Source organism: Sinocyclocheilus anshuiensis, unplaced genomic scaffold, assembly GCF_001515605.1.
Source record: "Sinocyclocheilus anshuiensis isolate Anshui unplaced genomic scaffold, SAMN03320099.WGS_v1.1 scaffold1280, whole genome shotgun sequence".
In the NCBI taxonomy this organism is placed as follows: domain Eukaryota; kingdom Metazoa; phylum Chordata; class Actinopteri; order Cypriniformes; family Cyprinidae; genus Sinocyclocheilus; species Sinocyclocheilus anshuiensis.
In genome coordinates this window covers 214,859-234,641 of record NW_015546075.1, presented here as the reverse complement: position 1 = coordinate 234,641, position 19,783 = coordinate 214,859, and the positions used below count along the sequence as shown (strand labels likewise).

Here is a 19,783-nt window from a genome sequence, read left to right as displayed (position 1 = left end):
TTAAATGTCACATGATTCTTCAGAAATAATGTGCTAAATATGCTGATACGAGCTCAAGAAACATTTCTTATTAATGTTGAAAAATGTTGTGCTGCTTAATATTTTTTGGAAACCATGATACTTTTTGAATGAGGGTTCTTTAATTAGTAGAAAGTTCAAAAGAACTGCATTTACTTGAAATAAAAATCTTTCATTTCCATTTAACTTGAGAACTTTAAGCACTTAAAGCAAATTTAAACCACAAGTTTACTTCATTTGTATGTTTGATTTATTGTTTCCAATTAAACACCTGTTCACTTTATTGAGTACCTGAAGCAATGCTTACATCATTTTCTAAACATTTTGAAATGAAGCAGCATGTCCGATGGCATACTGGCACGTTTATGCTGTGGTATCGAGAATCATGACATTTTACTGGACTACTGAAACTTCTAATCCCACACAAATTGTTAAAATTAATTTAAACTGGCAACTTCAATTTTCAAAAACTTCTTCATTCTCTCATTTAAGTCAAGTAATGCACAGGCTTGGTACAATGAGTAAAAACCAGTGCTGATTAGGTTTCAGGGGCCACTGAATATTGACAACAAGGTCTGGCCCCTGAGACACTGGCAGACAGATTTGCACAAAGCTAAGTTCGACCCTGCAGCCTGTCCTTTAATCACTGACAAGCCGACACAATGAGATGACAAAACCCCCTCGGATTTGCAGCACTGGTCATTAGTTTGTTTAAGAGAGCTGAAAAGAGCACCTCGCTCCCTCAACAGGGCTCTGGGGCACGGACGATGAGTGACCTGTTTGTCAAACTCATGTCACAGAAAGTGTCATTGACCCACTCTGAAAATAAAGATGGAAGGGACGGTAGGATGGTAATCGTCAGCTTCTCTGGCTGTTCGAAAAGAAGGCATAAGAGAGACTGGGAGTCATCTTATAAACATCAGTTTTTCCAAAGCATTAATTGTTCTGAATACATAAGCAGGAACTTCCCAGGAAGACAAGGCGGCATGATCTTATCTTTGGATGAGCAAAGGGAAAATTAAAAGGTTGTACAAGGTGCATGCAGTTTCCTCTCTGCCATATCACAGCATTTCAATCACTGGCCTACATGAGCAGAAAAAGCTGCATAACTGTCTTGCCCTGAAAAGAATCCATAGAGTGGTGCATCCGAACGACAGGAAGCCCACTGCCTGATAACAGGTGGAATGAGAGAGGAAGTGAGAGAGGGATGGGAGGTTGCAGTGATAATAGTGCAGGTGGTGGATGCTCACTAACTGAGAGCTGTTCTCTCAGATGACAGCTGAGTTAGTCACACCAGTGAACTCCAAACAAAGAAAAATCATTCATAAGAGTGAGGATATCGATTTGGCTGACATAAAAACTACTTGGAAAGGCACTGGAAATAATGAAGAAGGATGTGAGATGAACAGGATATGGCGATCTTCTCCAGACGAAGACTTCAAGGCCTGCTCACACAAAGACAAATATTCGGTGCAATAAACATTTTAATCTGAATGAACGCTTGTTAATGCGTCTGTTCAGATTGACACAAACACAATTAATCTTTTCCATCGCACTGCAAAGATAACTGGCCAACCAATAGGATTCTTGCTGTTCATCGCATGGCAAGAGCCACTGCTGTTACATAAAACCATGACTTGGTGGCGCTCACAAACAAAGCAGATTTACTAAGATTCAGTGAACAGCAGAGGAAGAATCCCAGAACTGGCTCTCTTGTTTCTGCACTCTTTTATTTGGTGTTATTAGATTAACACCATAGGGAACATAAAAATCTAAACGGCAGTTTGAAAACATGCAAACACTGTTTCACCTCCTTTCTTCTCTGTGACAAATGGGTGTCAGAAACAGAAAGTTATGTAACACTTTGTGTCGCAGAGTAACCAGGGTATTTCTGCTTTTCTAAGAGCGCCACCTATTGTCAGAGAGTGAATTTGTAGTTTCATGCATCCCATTTGCTGTTTTTTTTTTTTTTAAACATTGGTCTGGATATTTATCCATTTCCTTTTAGAAAATGAGGCAAGAACTCATAAATCTCACATGCAGCCTCAAATTTATATAAATAATTTATTATACAAGAATAAAAAAAAAGAAACCAAAACCCACAAGCTTTCAGACTTACCACAGTCATAAGGAGCTTGTCGAACCACTGCAGTTTAAGTTCGGCACGGGGCCACATGTCTGGTCTGAGGGCAGTCTTCATGAGGTTCACACAGCGACGGGACAGCAGCTCACCGGGAGAGCCTGCCACATTAGTGCTATCATTTACCTGCAGACACAGAGTAGAAGTTAGCTTATGTAAGTATTAGTAGACCCCAGAAAGACTCACTAAGCAGGTATGAGATAACTACCTGGCAGGCGATGCGGATGAGGAAGTTGACCACAGTATCTGTGTGCTGTTTTTCCACAGGTTTGGTAAGTAGAGCCTCTGTGCCTGGCATCGACTGACTGCGGCCAAAGACCTGCACATACAAACACAAACACAATACAGCCAATGTACTCAAACATGGCAAGGTCCATCAGGGCACTGAGAGCAAGAGACTGATTACAGTGGTCACCCTCAAGCTGCGGCGAGTGGTTTAAGGTTTCCTCACCGTGCTGACAGCACCAGCAGCAGTGCGAAATCTCTTTACGTCTTGCGCCGTGTCAACAGACATTCCTCTCTTCATAGCACCAGAGGCTCCGCTCGTGCCCTCGCCCACACTTACTGGATCAGCTTCCGATTCCGGCTTCATACCCAATAAAATGACCGGATTTAAAGGACAATACATTTTAATTACATTAAATTAATCACAAAAGACCAAAACACTGTTTCTATAATAAGAACACTCATTTCCTGGTAACAGACCTGTTGGTCTTTGATTCTCTGGAGCTCCCATTTGATGACCACCTCAGCTAAGTCCACTGCCAACTTCCTCTGCTCAATAGTTACACTAGGGGTGAAGCCCAATCGCTGCATAGCACTGATCATGTGCTGAACCAGGTGATGTCTCACTGGGTAATAAACCTGTAAGCAGAGAAACATACACTCAAGCAATCTCTACAAAAAAAAAACTTATATGATCTACCAAGCAAACTAATACCTAAGGCAGTGCAATAAAAATTGAATAATGTGAATACTGGATAATAAAACTGACTGCAGTATGGGAGATGTTAGTATAACTGGCAAGAGTGAAGTGACTATACATACTCTGAAGTGCTGTACAATGAGGTGAAGTATATGGACGAGCTGAGGAACTGTGTGGCCCTCCTCCACAATGATCTTGCGGGTCCAGTGTGTGAGCATCTGATGACCGTCCTCCATACGAGCAGGTACAGCAGGTGTGAGAATTGCCATGGCTTGCCGAACAATGGCACGTGCTTCCATAGTATGAGCCTTTAGCAGACTGTGGAAAACCTGTACAGAACAGATACACTGACATTTGGCAGCATTTCACAAAAGGAAGAAGTTGACTACTGAAGTGAGTTAACCAAAGACTAAACTTTGAGTAGCAAAAGCTCGGAGGTACTCTTTGAAATGTTGAGGTAAGAGAAGTATTTGGGTTTTAGAAATGCATTTAATCTGACAAAGGCCTGAAATCATATTTAATATAAATGTGTTATTTTCTTAATTAAGAAGAAATAAACCCCTAAAGATTTTGGGCTGTTGAATACATTTTAATTCCATCATGGCCCAAGCAAAAAGATAAACTGGCAGAAAATTGAATCCTATAATTTTAGTCTTTAGTCTTTTTTTTTTTAATCACAATAATATATAGGCTCTAATGATTTTTAAATGGTTTAAAAAAAAATGAGAAAACAGAAAAAAGGTATTACTTTACCAGGGTAATATTGACTTCCACTACAATTCAAAAGTTTGGGGTCAGAAAGACTTTTTTATTTTAAGAAATTAATACTTTTATTCAGCAAGGATGCATTAAATTTATCAAACTGATATATGTAGAGACATACATAATTTCTAGATTAGCGAAATATATTAAAAAATTTATATTACAAATAAATGCTGTTCTTTTGAACTTTCTATTCAAAGAATTCTACAAAAATATTATGCAGTAAAACTGCTTTCATTAACTGTTTGACGATAATAATAAGAACTATTATTAATAATTGAGCACCAAATCAGCATATTAAAATGACTCATGAACGATCATGTGACACTGAAGAATAAAGTAATAGCTGCTGAAAATTTTGCGATTTTGACAGGAAGTTACAGACACCAATCTCTCTCTCTCTCTTTTTTTTTTTTAGATAATACAAGCAACATCTGTACTCTACAATCTATTTGTACCTACATTTACATTTGGAAATTTCAAATCTGATATCAATCAGCTGGTGATTACATTATACATGATTAAACCTGGAAAATATTCATAGACTTCAAAGATTCAGTTACAGCTGTTAAAAAATAATCTTATGCCTGTCTTTGTTCAGACAAAATCAGAAAAAAAAAAAATTTTCATAGTATTTTTGCCAGCTGGAATTTTGGTACATGCCTACCTGCAACACAATCTTTTTGTGAATGGCAAACTTGGCGATAATGTGAGCCAGCAAGAGGTGGCCACTGTACTTGCAGGCCGGATCCACGCAGGTTTTGGGGAGCAGGCAAGGCCAAGCGAAGGTCATAAGACGCCTCAGCTTGCTATTCCTGCTCTTGTTGTTGTCATGGATGTGATGAGGAGCGTGCTCTACCAGCAAGGTTGAGAACTGAAGCAGGTAGATCCTCAATGAATCAGCCAGGTCTGCCTGCTTCTCAGGGTCAAGGACCTACAATAACGAGAAAAATGTGTCACAAAACACTAAAAGATGCATTGTTTTTAGGGCTGTGAGGCCACAGCTGTGACACATAGCAGATAAAAAAAAAAAATTTGTTTAAACTTGAACAGCTTCCTTTCCTGCTGGAGATGTTGAAAACAAACCCAGGGAACAAACGGACTGTTTGGTTTACCCTTTGTTATGATTAGCAGCAGGGGAGAGACAATCAATTTAAGTGTGAAATAAATGAAGGCTATTAACCTTCACCTCTGTGTCTCATTGGGTTTGCTTGAAAAACAAACACTATGACCTTTATTGTGGCCATGACATTTCTGCCAGTGAAATAACAGCCAGAGGTCATCCTAGATGGAGACAGAGTGACAGCATTGCCAATGGTGCTGGGCTGGGGCTGCTGGAGAGGATTACCTTGGTGATGAAGACACTAGTGATGCTCTCAGGGTTGTCACCCTCTGGATTGGGCGGCCCCAGCAGTTGCTCGCCTTCCCCTTTCTCAAAGCTGTACAGGAAGGCTGGGTTCAGGATGTGCTGTAACACCTGGACAGTGGACACATAACATATATGATATAACAAATAACATACAAGTTACATTTATGTATTTACACTGAGGATATCAAAGAACTGGGAAGGTATCTGTTTATCAAATGAGCAGTATAATAATTGTATAAGAAAGAAAAAAAAATTGTTGCCTGTTATTCATTCCATAGGTCTTGGACTCCAAACTTACACCATGACATAGAAACATCATGTCATTATATGAAAATAAATTATATAAATATAAATGACAAAAATATAATTGTATATTATTATCATCATTAATAATAATAATAATAATAGAAAGACATCTCAGAATAGTGGCCCCTATGATGGGTAACCTACTTCATGTATAACATGAACTGTTTTTTTCAAGGCCACTGGAGTCTTTATGTGAGTGTACATTTAAACATATGCTAACAATTCTACTTCTTGCTTTGTGTTAACATTAATGAAAAAGGTTCACGGTGAGTGAATCTTTATAGTTTTTAAGCATGTTGCAATTTACAGCATTGATTGAATTTTCTTCAATTATTAAAACCAGGGCTGCTTTGGCATAGATAAAGCCAGTAAAAAGTGTGATGATGACAGAAGAGAGAGAGAAAAGCACAACTTGGCACCTCAGATTTGGTTGATTTGTAAGTTAACTGATATTAATCATTCTGATGAACCATGTTTTTAGAAGCTCAAAATTCCTCGACTTTCCATTCGTCAGCTCGTATGTTACATAATTAGCATCTTTGAACACTAATAGCTTTGTTTCTGCTTTACACTATAAATTTGAAAGAAAAATCACAAAGATTAATAAGCATGTCAACAATGCACCACTTGGTAATTTAAGCTATGGGAAAATACTAGCTTTATTCAAGACAATAGTTTGTCTAGTCAGACACAATGGTTGTGTTGTTTGCTAGCTGAAGTGTGCATCAGCATGTGGATTTATTCAAACATGGGGGCCGTGGGGCTGCAGGTGTTCCTTCATTATCCCTCGTCCTAATGAGCCCCTCTACCGTTCACATGAGTGATGGATCACAACAAATACTTTTCTATACGATCCATCACAGCCAAAACCGCCGCGACTCCAGCTGCCTGAAAACATCACCTTAAACATGTATTCTGTTAAGAGTGCGCACAGCTGCTGAGCTCTCCTGGGGAATGTTTGGGATGCAACGTCTGTTTTGCTGTGAGGGGTGATTTAGCAGAGCAAGAACAGCCTCTGCCATCAAAGCTGTGAAGACTATCCGCCGATGCACTGCTACCGTTTCTCAATGTCATTGCAAAGGGTGACAATTTGAGGGGAAGTTGGGGAACATTCAGTTCATTTTAATAAACTGCCATTTGATCTACTTCTCCAACTTGATGGAGTTCTTTCACATGAATAAAAATGAAGTGGGAATAAGAAACAGCCTTGAATATCCTGACTGACCCGTTTACCAGTGGGTCCTTGTACTCCATGTAGTGCTTGCCCACTATAAACACCCCTCCACAGGTGTAGACAATAAGGATGATCAAAAGAATCAACAAAGAAGGGAACATTGTCAGAAATGCTACATTAAACTATGTGATGTGGTCATTTCAAACATCCCAAAAACTGCAAAATAATAAAATAAATAAAAAATCAGTGAGTGAAAATGACACCCAAAAAAAGTAAAAATCTAAACTACTACTGCATCCGAGCTAGCAGAAAAAGTTCTTTGTGTTGAGCCCTGCTCCATCAACTATGTTACCCATCTTCTCCAGGGCTGATTAAAGGCAAACCCTCAGCATATGAGCAATGGCTATTAGAGTAATCTGCAGATAAATATTCATTAGCGTTCTTCAAAGACTTCAGGTTGACTGTGAAGACGTGCCTTTGAGAACCGAGTGCGTCATGCACGGTCAGTCCCTGTCACGCTCCCCATCTTGAGCATATATATTCAGCAGGGGCTGGTTGTTGGCCACATTAGATGGTCAGCGCTAAGAAAGCGTGACGCTGTGCCACTCTCAACAGAAATATACCGCAAAGGTGGAATTTATAATGCTGACCATGGAGGTCTGTGTCATGGCATCAGTCACACTCATGGTGGCTCTTAATAAAAAACGAGAGGTCATCACAAAGGCAAAATTCACGGGAGTTTCTTCTCAACATGTTAATACTCACAGGTGTACAAATGGTATATCCTCACCTTCGCCTTGAGCTCATCATTAAAGTGTGGGTCATTGAACTCCACAAAGCGGAAGAAGAGCGCTCGTTTGTGTGTGATGCTGTAGTTCTTGGGGATCTCCTCCTCCATGTACTCCTTCAGGAAGGTCATGTTGCACAGGAAGCGGCCAGTGAAGGCTCTCAGCAGCTGAAAGAGTAGCTCTATCTCAGAGTAGTTGCGTCTGAAAGGAAATGTACAACTTTAGAGTAAAAATTAAAGTAAAAACATTGCGTTTCCATTTTCCAAGCTATTAACAGTATTTAAACTTGTGAAGTGTGTAATTTCTGCAACCACCAAACAGAAAACACTTACTTGCAGTAGCTAAGCAGACAGTATGCTAATAGTTTGGGCTCTTTCCAGTTGGTTGCAGCCATGCTGTCTTTGCGGTGGCGCTCCTGGAAGGCCTCGCTGACCCACACGCGTCTGAGCTGACTCACTAAAGAGTGCTGACCCGCCAACCAGCCTTCATCATTTTTCACAATGATGCTTATGATCTGAGGGAGTTTATGAATGCTCATTAATATTCAGGCTCTACAAACAAGCAAATTGCATTAAATTTAAGAGTAAACAGTTAAGAGTGTTTGGCCCACCTTGACGGCCTGGAACTGCAGGTCAAGGCGGGCAGTACTGGTGGAGGGAGACCCAGGTCTCACAGTTGCTGCAGGCCCAGCTGGAACCAGCAGAGGGACAAATCGATTTGGGTTAGAAGCCAAGACATCGCGAAGTGGCTTGGCATCTTTGTGCTTCAAGAAACTCTGCAAATGAGAAAACAATAAAAAATTTAAGAAAAAGCAACACTAATAAGATATCATGGCAAGGAATTTTTAAACAAAGACACACAATACAAAATGAGGTATGGACAAGAAAAAACAAACAAACCATGAACATGCGACTCCACTGTGGGTCATTGAGAGTGGCCTCCATCATGAAAAGCTCCACTGTTTGAGACGGATGACGTGTCAAGAATTTGATCAGTGGCTCTCTAAAGGGACTGCCTGCCTGTGAGGTAACAACATGCAAACTGCATAAAACCAAAATATCCACATTGTATAAAAAAAATTCAAAAGAACAACATGTCTTTTTGATCATCAGCATCCTTGCTGAATAAAAGTATGAATTTCTTATATTTAAATGTTTTAAAAAAATGACCGATCCCAAACTTTTGAACAGGAGTTTGTGTGTGTGTGTGTGTGTGTGTGTGTGTGTGTGTGTGTGTATATATATATATATTAGTGCTGTCAAAATTAGTGTTAATGCATGCGATTAATTTATTCAGTTTAACATGTTAAAAAATGTTTTACGCAATTAACGCAGGAACAGAGCTAGGGTTGGCCACCCCACTCACAACTGCTGCTTCGGTTTCTTTTTTCTTGACAAGAATTGCATTTATTTAGACGCAGAACATCTTTATGACTACATTAAACGGAAGACTTTTCAGACGCGCACTCCAACTTCACCTCAGTGCCAGGCAAACTACGAGCATGCAATGTCACAGTATTGTTGTCAGTTAAGCCAAGAAGTTACCAAAAAGGTGATTAAAGCTGCCTTTCAACAGTGTATGAATGTAAGTATTTGTTATACGAGTTACATTTAAGAACATCTCTCTGAAATGGTTTTCACCCCAGCACTGTCTCCCTCACATAAAACACCCAAATCAACTCATCAGTGCATTAGTAGAGACTTAAAGAACTGAAGTGGGTCATAAAAGGTAAAGAAATACGATGCGTATCAGATCTGCGTCATTTCTTGACAAGAATTGCATTTATTTAGACGCAGAACATCTTTATGACTACATTAAACGGAAGACTTTTCAGACGCGCACTCCAACTTCACCTCAGTGCCAGGCAAACTACGAGCATGCAATGTCATAGTATTGTTGTCAGTTAAGCCAAGAAGTTACCAAAAAGGTGATTAAAGCTGCCTTTCAACAGTGTATGAACGTAAGTATTTGTTATACGAGTTACATTTAAGAACATCTCTCTGAAATGGTTTTTTTTTGATGGGGGAGTTAGGGTACTTTTTGTAGACATTTTTAAACTATAATCATCCAACCTAAATGTTTCGTCACCCAGTGTAATTGTGTTTTACAATGTTGTTGATTCATATTTATATTGTGAGAAAGATTCTTAAAAAGAACTTTGATTTCAAACTCTGAATTTAATTTATTTTAACTAAAAAAGACAAGTAAACAGTCAGTAATAAAATAAGAATAGATAAATGACAAGCAATGGCACAAACAAATACAATAACAAGATACAACTAAAATTAACAGTGCTTTAAGTTTTTCAGGTAGGTATAACAGTAATATTCAGGTACAGAAATACCACAGAAACTGAATAATCTATTTAACTTTAAAATAACACTGGTTAGTCTTCAATGTATAAATAAACAGACGACAGCAGGTTTATTTAGGTTGCTGTCTCTTTAAGACCTCATGCACGGATCTGTTACACACAAGTTTTGTTTCTCAAATGTTTAAATTCCCTTAATAGCCTATGTACTGACAATGTTTAGTATAAATCGACTGTTTACGTGAATACTCATCAAGATGGGCATTTTGACATCATTTTGTATGTATTTGGCCGTTTACGTGCAATAAGACGCAACACAACTTCATTCTGTAGTCGCGCGCTCTCAGATGCGGCTCTATGCACGCGCTTTGGGTGTGAGCTCACAGAAAGGGGTCTCACAGAGAGCACACAAGTACTGAATTGAGCACTTGAATGTTTAAAACGAGAGTGCCTCACACGTCCTGAAAAGTGAAGCTGCAGGCTCTTTGATCGCCCCCTGGTGGCTGGCTGCAGTACAGGTCATAATCCCCACCCTCTCCATGTAAACGAATGGGAATTGAGTCAAAATAAAAAAATAAATTACATTTCCAATACCATTTTCCGAAAGATGGTTTTCATTAAAGGTAGCTGTTATCACGCTGATATATGTTCAATTGTTCGTTTCGAAATTCAAGCCCTGTGTAATGTTGAATGGCTAATCACACGTCCTGAAAAGTGAAGCTGCAGGCTCTTTGATCGCCCCCTGGTGGCTGGCTGCAGTACAGGTCATAATCCCCGCCCTCACCATGTAAACGAATGGGAATTGAGTCAAAATAAAAAAATAAATTACATTTCCAATACCATTTTCCGAAAGATGGTTTTCATTAAAGGTAGCTGTTATCACGCTGATATATGTTCAATTGTTCGTTTCGAAATTCAAGCCCTGTGTAATGTTGAATGGCTAATCAATGGTTAAATATTAGGAAAAAAACAATTTCCTAGAGACATCAGTAGCATTGGTATCAGTGACACTTGCCTTCAGTCATAAAAAAAGATGTCATTAAACAAATATTAAAATATACTGTCTTTGTTGTTTCTATATTAATTTGAATGTTAGGTGGGATTAATCACGATTAAATAAATTTTTTTTAATCAACTGACAGCACTTTTATATGTGTGTGTGTGTGTGTGTGTGTGTGCGTGGCATGTCTATTCAGTGATTTACAAATCTGCCACATTAGTCTAATTAAGTCGATTTCAATGTGGGCCGATATAAATACTGATAGGTATTTCTATTCCAATGCATTTGACACCTCCATGTATTTTTGCATGCAGATCTTGTACCTCTATGAGCATCGCCCTCTCCGTTTTCATGACCACTTCCAGCAAAGGTTTCACCAGTGTCTGTGGAGCAGCTGGTATCAGGTGGAAGAGGTTTATAATGGCCGAACAGATCCTCATTTCCTGCAGAGGTGAATGAAGTAATGCATCACAGTTATTGTTAGTGACCAGCGGTGAAAAACTAAGTGTACCTCCTGTAATATAAAATCAACAGTGACAAGTTGGGGAACATCTGCAAGAAAGTCAGAGTGGCAGGTTGGTTCCTGAAAACATCATAGATCCATGGGACAACATACATTAGCAGGTTTGAGAGGGACCACCTCAGAAATGTGAAACATAAAAGTCAAACACAACACCACAGACACAAATACGATTACAAAGACTCCACTAGCACAGAGTAACCACGAGCACAATGAGAGCAGAGCCAGTGAAGACCCCACAGCAGGCCGCCATCTCACCTCTACACCCTCCATGGCAGGCTGCGCCAGAACAGGAGACAACAAACAATCAGCAAAGCAGTGTGGGTAATGAGTGCTCTATGGATTGAGGAGATGGGTTCAGGTGAATGGTGGTGTGTGTGATTCTGTGCAGAGCAATCTTCCTTCTAGGCTGCACATTTGTTGAAAACAAAAGTAGCAAAAAAGTGCAGAGGCCAAAAAATATGAGGTAAAAAAAACAAATCAAAACACTTTTTCTGAACTGAAACGGGCAGCATTTCAGCTGGACTCCATCTACAGATCCATTGATTTCAGTATGGAAACTGAAGGTGAAGGTGAATGAGAAATCTTGTGTGAGAATACATTACACAGCACTGATTAACTAACGTAAAGGGCATACAAAAGTATGGGCATTAGGATCATAGTGCTACATAATGTATAACTGCAAAACCGATGGTTGTCACTACATTTAAATGCTATATTTTAATAATTATCTAGACAAATAACAAGTAATGCACACAATTTAATAATGGGAGAAAATAACCTAAATACTTGCAATAATATCTACTATGATCAAATATTAGAATTTTTGCATTGAGATTATTTTCAGGACAATGCAGCATATTTTACTTGTATTTTTGGTATCAGAGCATTTTAATGAGAATGAGTACATGAGCACAGTATTGGGCCCGATAATGATGCCAGTATAAATAATGGTGAACACCTAACTACATCAAAACTTGCATTCATTTTAAATTAAATTAAATTAAACTTGTCAAGACATTACATCAAATGTCATGCATATCACAATGCCAACATTTTAGTAGTCCTAAAAGCATATATTTTTATAAAATAACTTTTTCCTGGGGTAAAACATTAACTTTACTCATTTTTATGATAAATATAAATAAAAATTTCCCTTTGTAAAGAATTGCACAGAGAACAATGCACAGTCTTCATAATCCCTGAGTGCGACTTCGCACTATATTTGGGACACTGTCAAGATATTTTTACACTGAGAAAACATTGAAATTCGAGCACTGAAGAGCAATCCTAATACTGAACTGAACTAGCACCCCAGCATGGGTTTATCTGAGTATGTGCTCTCATGAAGGATAAATATGTACGCTCTCCCTGAACAGACCTTCTTTTTCTATGTATGACTAAACGAATCTTCTGGAACTAGCATTCTGAATGCCCCCCACCCTTCCAATCCTGAACCCGACTGACCCCGCCTCATTGTCATGTATGGCTGGTCATTCTGTCATTGTTGTAAGAATATTAAGAACTGCAGGAACAGAGGGCCAATTTGCATGTAATTATAATACATTTTAGAGAAAGGCAGGGCGTGAACAAGACAGAAAGAATGGCAGCTCGTTTTGAAGCATGGAAACAGAATGGCTTTCTCCCCCTCTCACCTTTTCTTACTCTACAAGGTTATCTGTCCAACAAGGTAACGAGGATCCAGAATTCTGAGGCTCGTTACTTAGGCGGCCTGGGGGTGGATGGCTCCTAATTAATCATTGATTGTAATATGGCCACTCACAGAGTCTGAGTGGGGTGATCTGGGCTGGAGGAGGGAGTCCAGTCCAGAGCACTCATCTCAGCTCTCCATTTCTACAGACCCCTTCCGCTCATTGAAGAGGCTTAAACGAGGCTGCTGCCCTTGTGAAGTTCAACAAATAATTCAAGGAAAAGCAGAGATATTAAAACAAGCTTATACTCACACTGCCATCACTACGCTGGCCTCCTTTATGCGTGATCACCACCACCTCCATCCATTTACGCAGATGTTGCTGCAACAGGGTATATACAGGAATCATGGAGTTAAATTTAATACCTTTTAAGACCTTTTTAAGACTCTTTCCATACATTTTAAGACATCATCGCCACTCCACGTTTTAACCGGTTACATCGGCACTTTAACTTACATTTACTATATATTGATTGTAAGATAGCGCAACTAAACAGACTTACTTTGTGATAACTCCTTATCAATACAACATAATTCAGAAGTGGGGAACGAAGCACAAGAGAATTAATTGAGTGACTAACCAATGCAACCCAAGAAACAAGAATTAGACCAATAAACAAAACAACTGACAAAACTTATTGAGGAGGGAAAATAAAGCTCTCCGAGCTAACGGGGCAATGAGTTCACACAGTATATTCAAAAGATGTATTTGTCACATCAACTAAAACCATAGCTGTTTTGTTTTGTGGAACACTTCTCATGACAAACACCTGACTGATCAGACAGTTTACCTGTGATTACGGAGTGCTTGATTTGATGCAGACTTGACAGTGTCAGTACTGCACCTGATCAAGTCTGAATGATCATGGAAGGTAAAATAATGATCACAACTATTACATCATTTTAATTGTGCATGCCAGTAAAAAAAAAGGCCCAAAGTAGCGCAATTACCATGTCCCAAATACAGGAATCATGGAGTTAAATTTAATACCTTTTAAGACCTTTTTAAGATTCTTTCCATACATTTTAAGACATCATCGCCACTCCAAGTTTTAACCGGTTACATCGGCACTTTAACTTACATTTACTATATATTGATTGTAAGATAGCGCAACTAAACAGACTTACTTTGTGATAACTCCTTATCGAGCCCGAGCTCATTGACAAATATCTTTTATCGTAGGATGTGCTCCCTTTACACAGTGCGTGCGCGATCGCGAAATTGAAAGTGAACTACCACTGAGAGCGCTCATTCAAAGGGAATTTAAATACCCCACATATTGATAGCGGCGCCCTGATGTGCGAAAATTATATACAATATTAGAATGTTTGCGGGAGCGTACACAAAAATCGTGGGAGCGGATTGGAGCATGCGGTAATGGTCAGAAATTCAGCGTGAGCGGGATCAACAAGCCCCGCACTATCACGCAGCAGCGCAGTCAGTCAGTGAGCGCCATAACAGATGAAGTCAAATCTTGCGGGATTCCATAAATAAAATACACAGAACCCCACTATTTGACAAATATACATAATGAAAAGATGATACAAAATGTAATACCTTGGAAAATGGCATTTAAGACTTTAATAATTTTTAAGGGCCTTAATTTTCTCTAAATTGATTTATCAACTTGTAATACTTTTTAGGACCCCGCAGACACCCTGTGCAAGAGCAGAAGAAACATTGAGTCTGTGCTCTTGACTGTTTAAATATATATATTTCATATATATATATATATATGTATATGCATTAAACTGTTTTACAGTGTTCACTTACCATCATTTGGTCACAGAATTTGTCATTGAAGGAGTTGGGGAAGAGACGAGTGACTGATGTCAGTCTGTTGACCACATTGAGTGTCAGACTGCGATAGTCTCCAAGCATCATCAACAAGGGCCGCATGTGTGTATGGATCTGATCCACCTCGATAGTAGCCCCCTCTAAGAACTGTGAAACATAGGAACATGAATATACACTCAAGACTTCAAAGCATATATAGGGCCATTAAACAGCCCATGAGTGCTTAATAGAGACAGCTGCTTTTACATGCCCTACAAGGAAGACTACAAGATAATGGCATCTTAAAACCCTGTTTTTCGCTACTGTCCTGTCAATTCACAGGAGCAGAAAAACTCTAAAACCAGCGCAATAAGAAAGGCCACGCCAGCCTTCTGCAATGAGATGATGCATCACGGCCAAATTCATTTTCCTCTGAGCCTGCTTCACTCCATCCTGTATTGATCTTTTCAGGCAGGACTCATTAGAGGCAGCAGGGCAGAGGAAGAGAGTGCGGAAGAGACAGAGACAGGAGAAAGGAAATTAGGCTTGTGGAGGAAGAGGGCTGACCTTTCTCATGCAGGCCTCTCCGGCCTCCTGGAGCTCACTGTTAGTAGAGTTGAGGGCCTTGAAGAGGGCAGCGATGATCTTCTCTCGGGACTGGGGAAGATAGTTACAGGCCGCCAGGGCATCTGAATAGACACACACGGGAGGGTTCAACAGAAAAATCATTAAGACTGACATTTAATATACAGTGCACATTTATTATTGTTTTTCAGTTATGTGGCACACCAAAACATTTGCATTTATTAGTATTTGACAGTGTCAAATACTAGGTCACTGTTCCAAAACCTAGTGAGCTGTCTATGCAGGCAGCGTGTTTAGGCATCACAGGCACACTACAAACACAAAGGCTGTTCCAAACTGCAGACAGAGAAAATTGTTCATTGCAATATAAAGCAGCGCAACCGTTTTCAACCATGATGATAAGAAACATTTCTTGAGGACCAAATCGGTATATTAGAATAAGAAAACGTGTGATACTGAAGACTGGAGTAACAGCTGCTGAAAATTCATCTTTGCCATCACAGATATAAAAACCTTTTTTTAAATAAGAAACAGCTATTCCAATTTGTAATAATATTTCTCAAGATATTTTTCCTGTATTTTTAAATCAAATGAATGCAGCCTTGTTGAGCATTACACTTTTTTCAAACTTTTGAACGGAACGCATTAACTTTTGAACTTTTGCAAGTGCACAAAAAGTATTATTAAAACAACTTAAATCTAATTAAACAAGGACTACTTTACCTTAGCACCATGCTAACAATAAAGACCCTTTCGCACCGCATAGTTCTAGGAACTAAGTTATAGGAACTAGCCGGTCGGGTAGTTCCCCGGGAACTTTAGGTCTTCCTGGTTGCATTCGCACCGCCAACAGAAACTCAGAAGTGACGTAAGCCAGTGCACAGCAACGTCATTAAAGCACAGCATTCAACAACGTAAACAGCAAAAGGATGGAGCACACCGTGATCGGAGCTGTGTTTTTGATGTATATACTGGGTTTCGTGATAATGGAGATAGAAGTTATGCGATAGCAAGAGCAAATCAGAGGACTAAGAAACGAAATCTACTATGGCAGCTTGCATTTCTTCATATGATCGAGTCTGAGAAAAGAGCATAAATGTTTAGAACTGCTTGCACTTCGGCGTCGGTCCATTTATCACGGTTTTCAATCTTGTAGCCTACTGTAAACTGCTCCACGAATTATAAACTGTTGTGTGTTTATCCGGCTTTTTAAAAATGGCGGATGCCGGCGTTTTCCCACATGCGTTTGGCAAATCATCGTACACTTACGTCACTGGTAGTTCCTATAGCGCGGGTTTAGACCCTACTCTGAAGTAGGAGCTAATTTAGCTCCCATAAAAGGAGTTCCTAGAACTAAAATTGTTCCTAGTTCCTACAGTGCAAACGCATGAGCATCCGGGTACTTCCGCCAATAGTTCTAGGAACTATGAAAATGTTCCTCCGGTGCGAAAAGGGCTAAACTTGCAATCAACAGAGAGCCAAACCTCCTGTACACTGTGTGTGGAGGTTTATTTGTATGACATAACTGCCTGTGTAAAGTTGCTGCCTATGTAAAGTCTTCCAAAATCAATCGCTCATCAGGATCCATTTCGGTTTGCATGCTGCCTTAGAAGGCAGATGCCTATGTAGGCAGAAATCAGCCAGGCAGCTCACTAGGTTTTGGAAGATAACCTATATATAGTTTCTTGTATATGTATGAATAAAAAGTAGCACATACTGAGAGCAGCAATGCGCAGCGGCACCAGTGAAGGAAGGCTTTTATAACAGGGCAGCTTCATCAAAGCAGCATCCTCAGCTTCACACAGGTTCAGCAACTGTGTCAAATCAGAGACACTGGAGCTCACAGAGGAAGTACACAGAGCATCAACACACTGGTGATTTCATATAACCCACTTAAAAGCAGACAGTTTCAAACTGACCTCTGTGTAAAAGACTTTGTGTTCCACCACGTTGAGGTCCATGGTGAAGAGGCGGGGCTGTAGAGTGGTGCAGAAGGTGTTGCCCTCCATCAGGCCAATCTGAGCATTGGCAGGCTGATGCCGCAACAGATGTTTCTTTGGAGGAACCATGTCTTGCAGCACCTGGTGGAAATAAGGAGAGTTTTAAACTTTCCCTAAATAGAGGAAGGAAGCGGACTGACCTAATGTTCCTTCCTTGCAAGAGTTAACAATAAGAATTGTGTGATAGCCCTGGGCTCATGTTGAGAGAGTTGATGGAATGGTCACTTGGCCAGTGTAGCATTATCTAAACTTACAAAATATAAGTGTGTTGTAAAATAAACAACTGCTTTTGTTTGAAATATTGTGACCATGAATTCTGCTGATTTAAGTACCTCATTAACATAATATTTAGCAGGCTAGCTGTGCGTTTGAGCAAATGAATTGCATTCTCACTGAAAAACAAGCGTTCTAGCGCAAAAATGTTTCTTATAAATAGTGTTGCGCGCCTTCTTATCAAATTCACAACAATTCACGTCGTAAATTATTGGGAAACCCGCCACAGCAAAGATCAACCACGTCGTAAATTATTGGGAACCCCGCCACAGCAAAGATCAACCTCTATTAAAATTTAGCTTGGGAACTAATGTGGTCGGAACCAAAGTTTACAAGACTGTATTCTCTGGAATCCTCTCAAGCGGAGGACTTCTACATTCAGATTGGCTGCCGCCGAACCGCGTCATAGCTCATTACCATAAAATTAAACTGAGTTCAACTCTCCTCGTCGCCCACACCGTCTAAAGCCTCGTGCACACCAGGAAGATTATCGCGCGCGCTTATCGCCAGTGTTTTTCGACGTGTCTTGTTTGTTCATACCCAAGCGATTTTCACTGCCGATGTGCTGAATGAACATGCAAATTCACTCCCTGACATTAGATGGCGCTTAATGAAAAATACCCCGGTACACATCGAATCCTATTTGATCTGCAATTCCTCTCCATAACAACTCCCTCTTATCGAGATTTTTGAAGTCGCTGTCACGTTGTCACAAAAACGAAATATAAAATTAATGAAAACTTCATAAAATTATTTTTTCCAGCAATAACATGTTTTTAAAAATATAAAATGCATCATTTTAAATAGTGGGGCCAGTGAAAATGTTGGCAGAGCAAGTAAAAATCTGACCGAGCCAGCAAAGAAAGTCCTGCCATAGTCCTCATAATCGTATAGAAATATATCACACTCACTTCTTTGTGAGGCTCCATGATGATGGTGACGCTCTTGCCTGTGACTTGAGCCAGCACCTGCAGGGAGTGCATGGCCTGCTTGCGGACAGTGGAATTGGGGGAGGTGACCTCCCGTACAAGGTCATGGGTCACCAGATGGAAGGATTTATCCTGGGCAGACAGAAGCTCCTCAGTCTTCTCCTCATCCTTAAGAGGAGTGGCACAGCGTATCAACAACTGCTCCAATGTGGTCTTTGCCATGGCAACTGCCCCGTTAGACACCTAAGAGGGACATTAGGGGATACAGAAGTTCATGCAAGTAACCCAAACATCAATGATTTCAAATGACATTAGAAATTGTTTGTACCTCTCCTGTGAGGTCCATCATGACAAAGAGCAGAGCTTTGAGGAAGGTCAGCTGGTTTTGCAACACCCAAATCAGAGGAAGCCTCTCCATCAGGAACTTAATGGACACCACTCCACCCAGCTTAGCATACCAGGCCTGCTCATAGCAGCATGCACATAGACGCTCCACTATGTAGGAGAACAACGGCAGCTGGCACGCCTGAAGAAAGAACCAGATCGAGTTTTAAAAGAAGACCCTTCAAGTGGAACCTGTCTACTAAAAAAAGTTTATGGAAAGAAAAATATCAAGAGACCTCACCCTTTCTTTGGAGCCCAGGATAATGCTGGCAACATCAAAGATGACAGCAAGTGCCACTTCCCCAATCTTGCACAGCTCCTTCTCCTCATAGGCCATGCAGATGGCGATGGCGTCGATCAGCACGAGTGGGTCCATGCCTTTGGAGCCGTTCTCTTCACTGTGGAACATAGCCGTGCTGGCCTGGCTACCTGACTGGTAGCATGGCAGCAAGAAGGGACCTAGAGCAGAAGATTGAGTTGTGGGATGATCTGAGTGCACTTCTGATGTTTCTCACACTCAGAAAGGAAAAAAAAAAACTTGCATTGTTGCTGCCAAGCAAAAACTCATTAAATTATATTAAAATAGGATGAGTTAAAAGCCAAGCAATGTCTCTTGTTTCCGATGTCTCTGCTGCCAATAAATATTAATTACCATTTTGTACGATCCAGAAGCAAAGCATTTCTTTCCACAAGGTCACAAATTATATTCATTATATTAGGGCTGCACGATAAATCGCATGCAATATTTAACGCGCATCTTATCAGTAAAGCCGGTTCTGTAATCAGCGGTAAATCTCCATCACGTGCGTGC

The 19,783-nt window shown here is 40.1% G+C and overlaps 1 protein-coding gene across 1 annotated transcript in view; it reads right to left on the bottom strand.

The window, feature by feature from the left end:
* LOC107699870 (transformation/transcription domain-associated protein-like) overlaps nucleotides 1–19,783 on the bottom strand; it is an 89,179-nt gene that overhangs the window by 47,455 nt on the left and 21,941 nt on the right. The window contains 21 exon segments of the mRNA XM_016501281.1: nucleotides 2,138–2,284; nucleotides 2,367–2,477; nucleotides 2,610–2,744; nucleotides 2,864–3,022; nucleotides 3,206–3,412; nucleotides 4,513–4,779; nucleotides 5,194–5,322; nucleotides 7,485–7,683; nucleotides 7,815–7,996; nucleotides 8,093–8,257; nucleotides 8,382–8,501; nucleotides 11,117–11,236; nucleotides 11,572–11,592; nucleotides 13,278–13,346; nucleotides 14,799–14,969; nucleotides 15,369–15,490; nucleotides 17,104–17,200; nucleotides 17,306–17,467; nucleotides 18,571–18,831; nucleotides 18,917–19,114; nucleotides 19,214–19,431. Coding sequence (XP_016356767.1) covers nucleotides 2,138–2,284; nucleotides 2,367–2,477; nucleotides 2,610–2,744; nucleotides 2,864–3,022; nucleotides 3,206–3,412; nucleotides 4,513–4,779; nucleotides 5,194–5,322; nucleotides 7,485–7,683; nucleotides 7,815–7,996; nucleotides 8,093–8,257; nucleotides 8,382–8,501; nucleotides 11,117–11,236; nucleotides 11,572–11,592; nucleotides 13,278–13,346; nucleotides 14,799–14,969; nucleotides 15,369–15,490; nucleotides 17,104–17,200; nucleotides 17,306–17,467; nucleotides 18,571–18,831; nucleotides 18,917–19,114; nucleotides 19,214–19,431 — 3,260 coding nt within the window.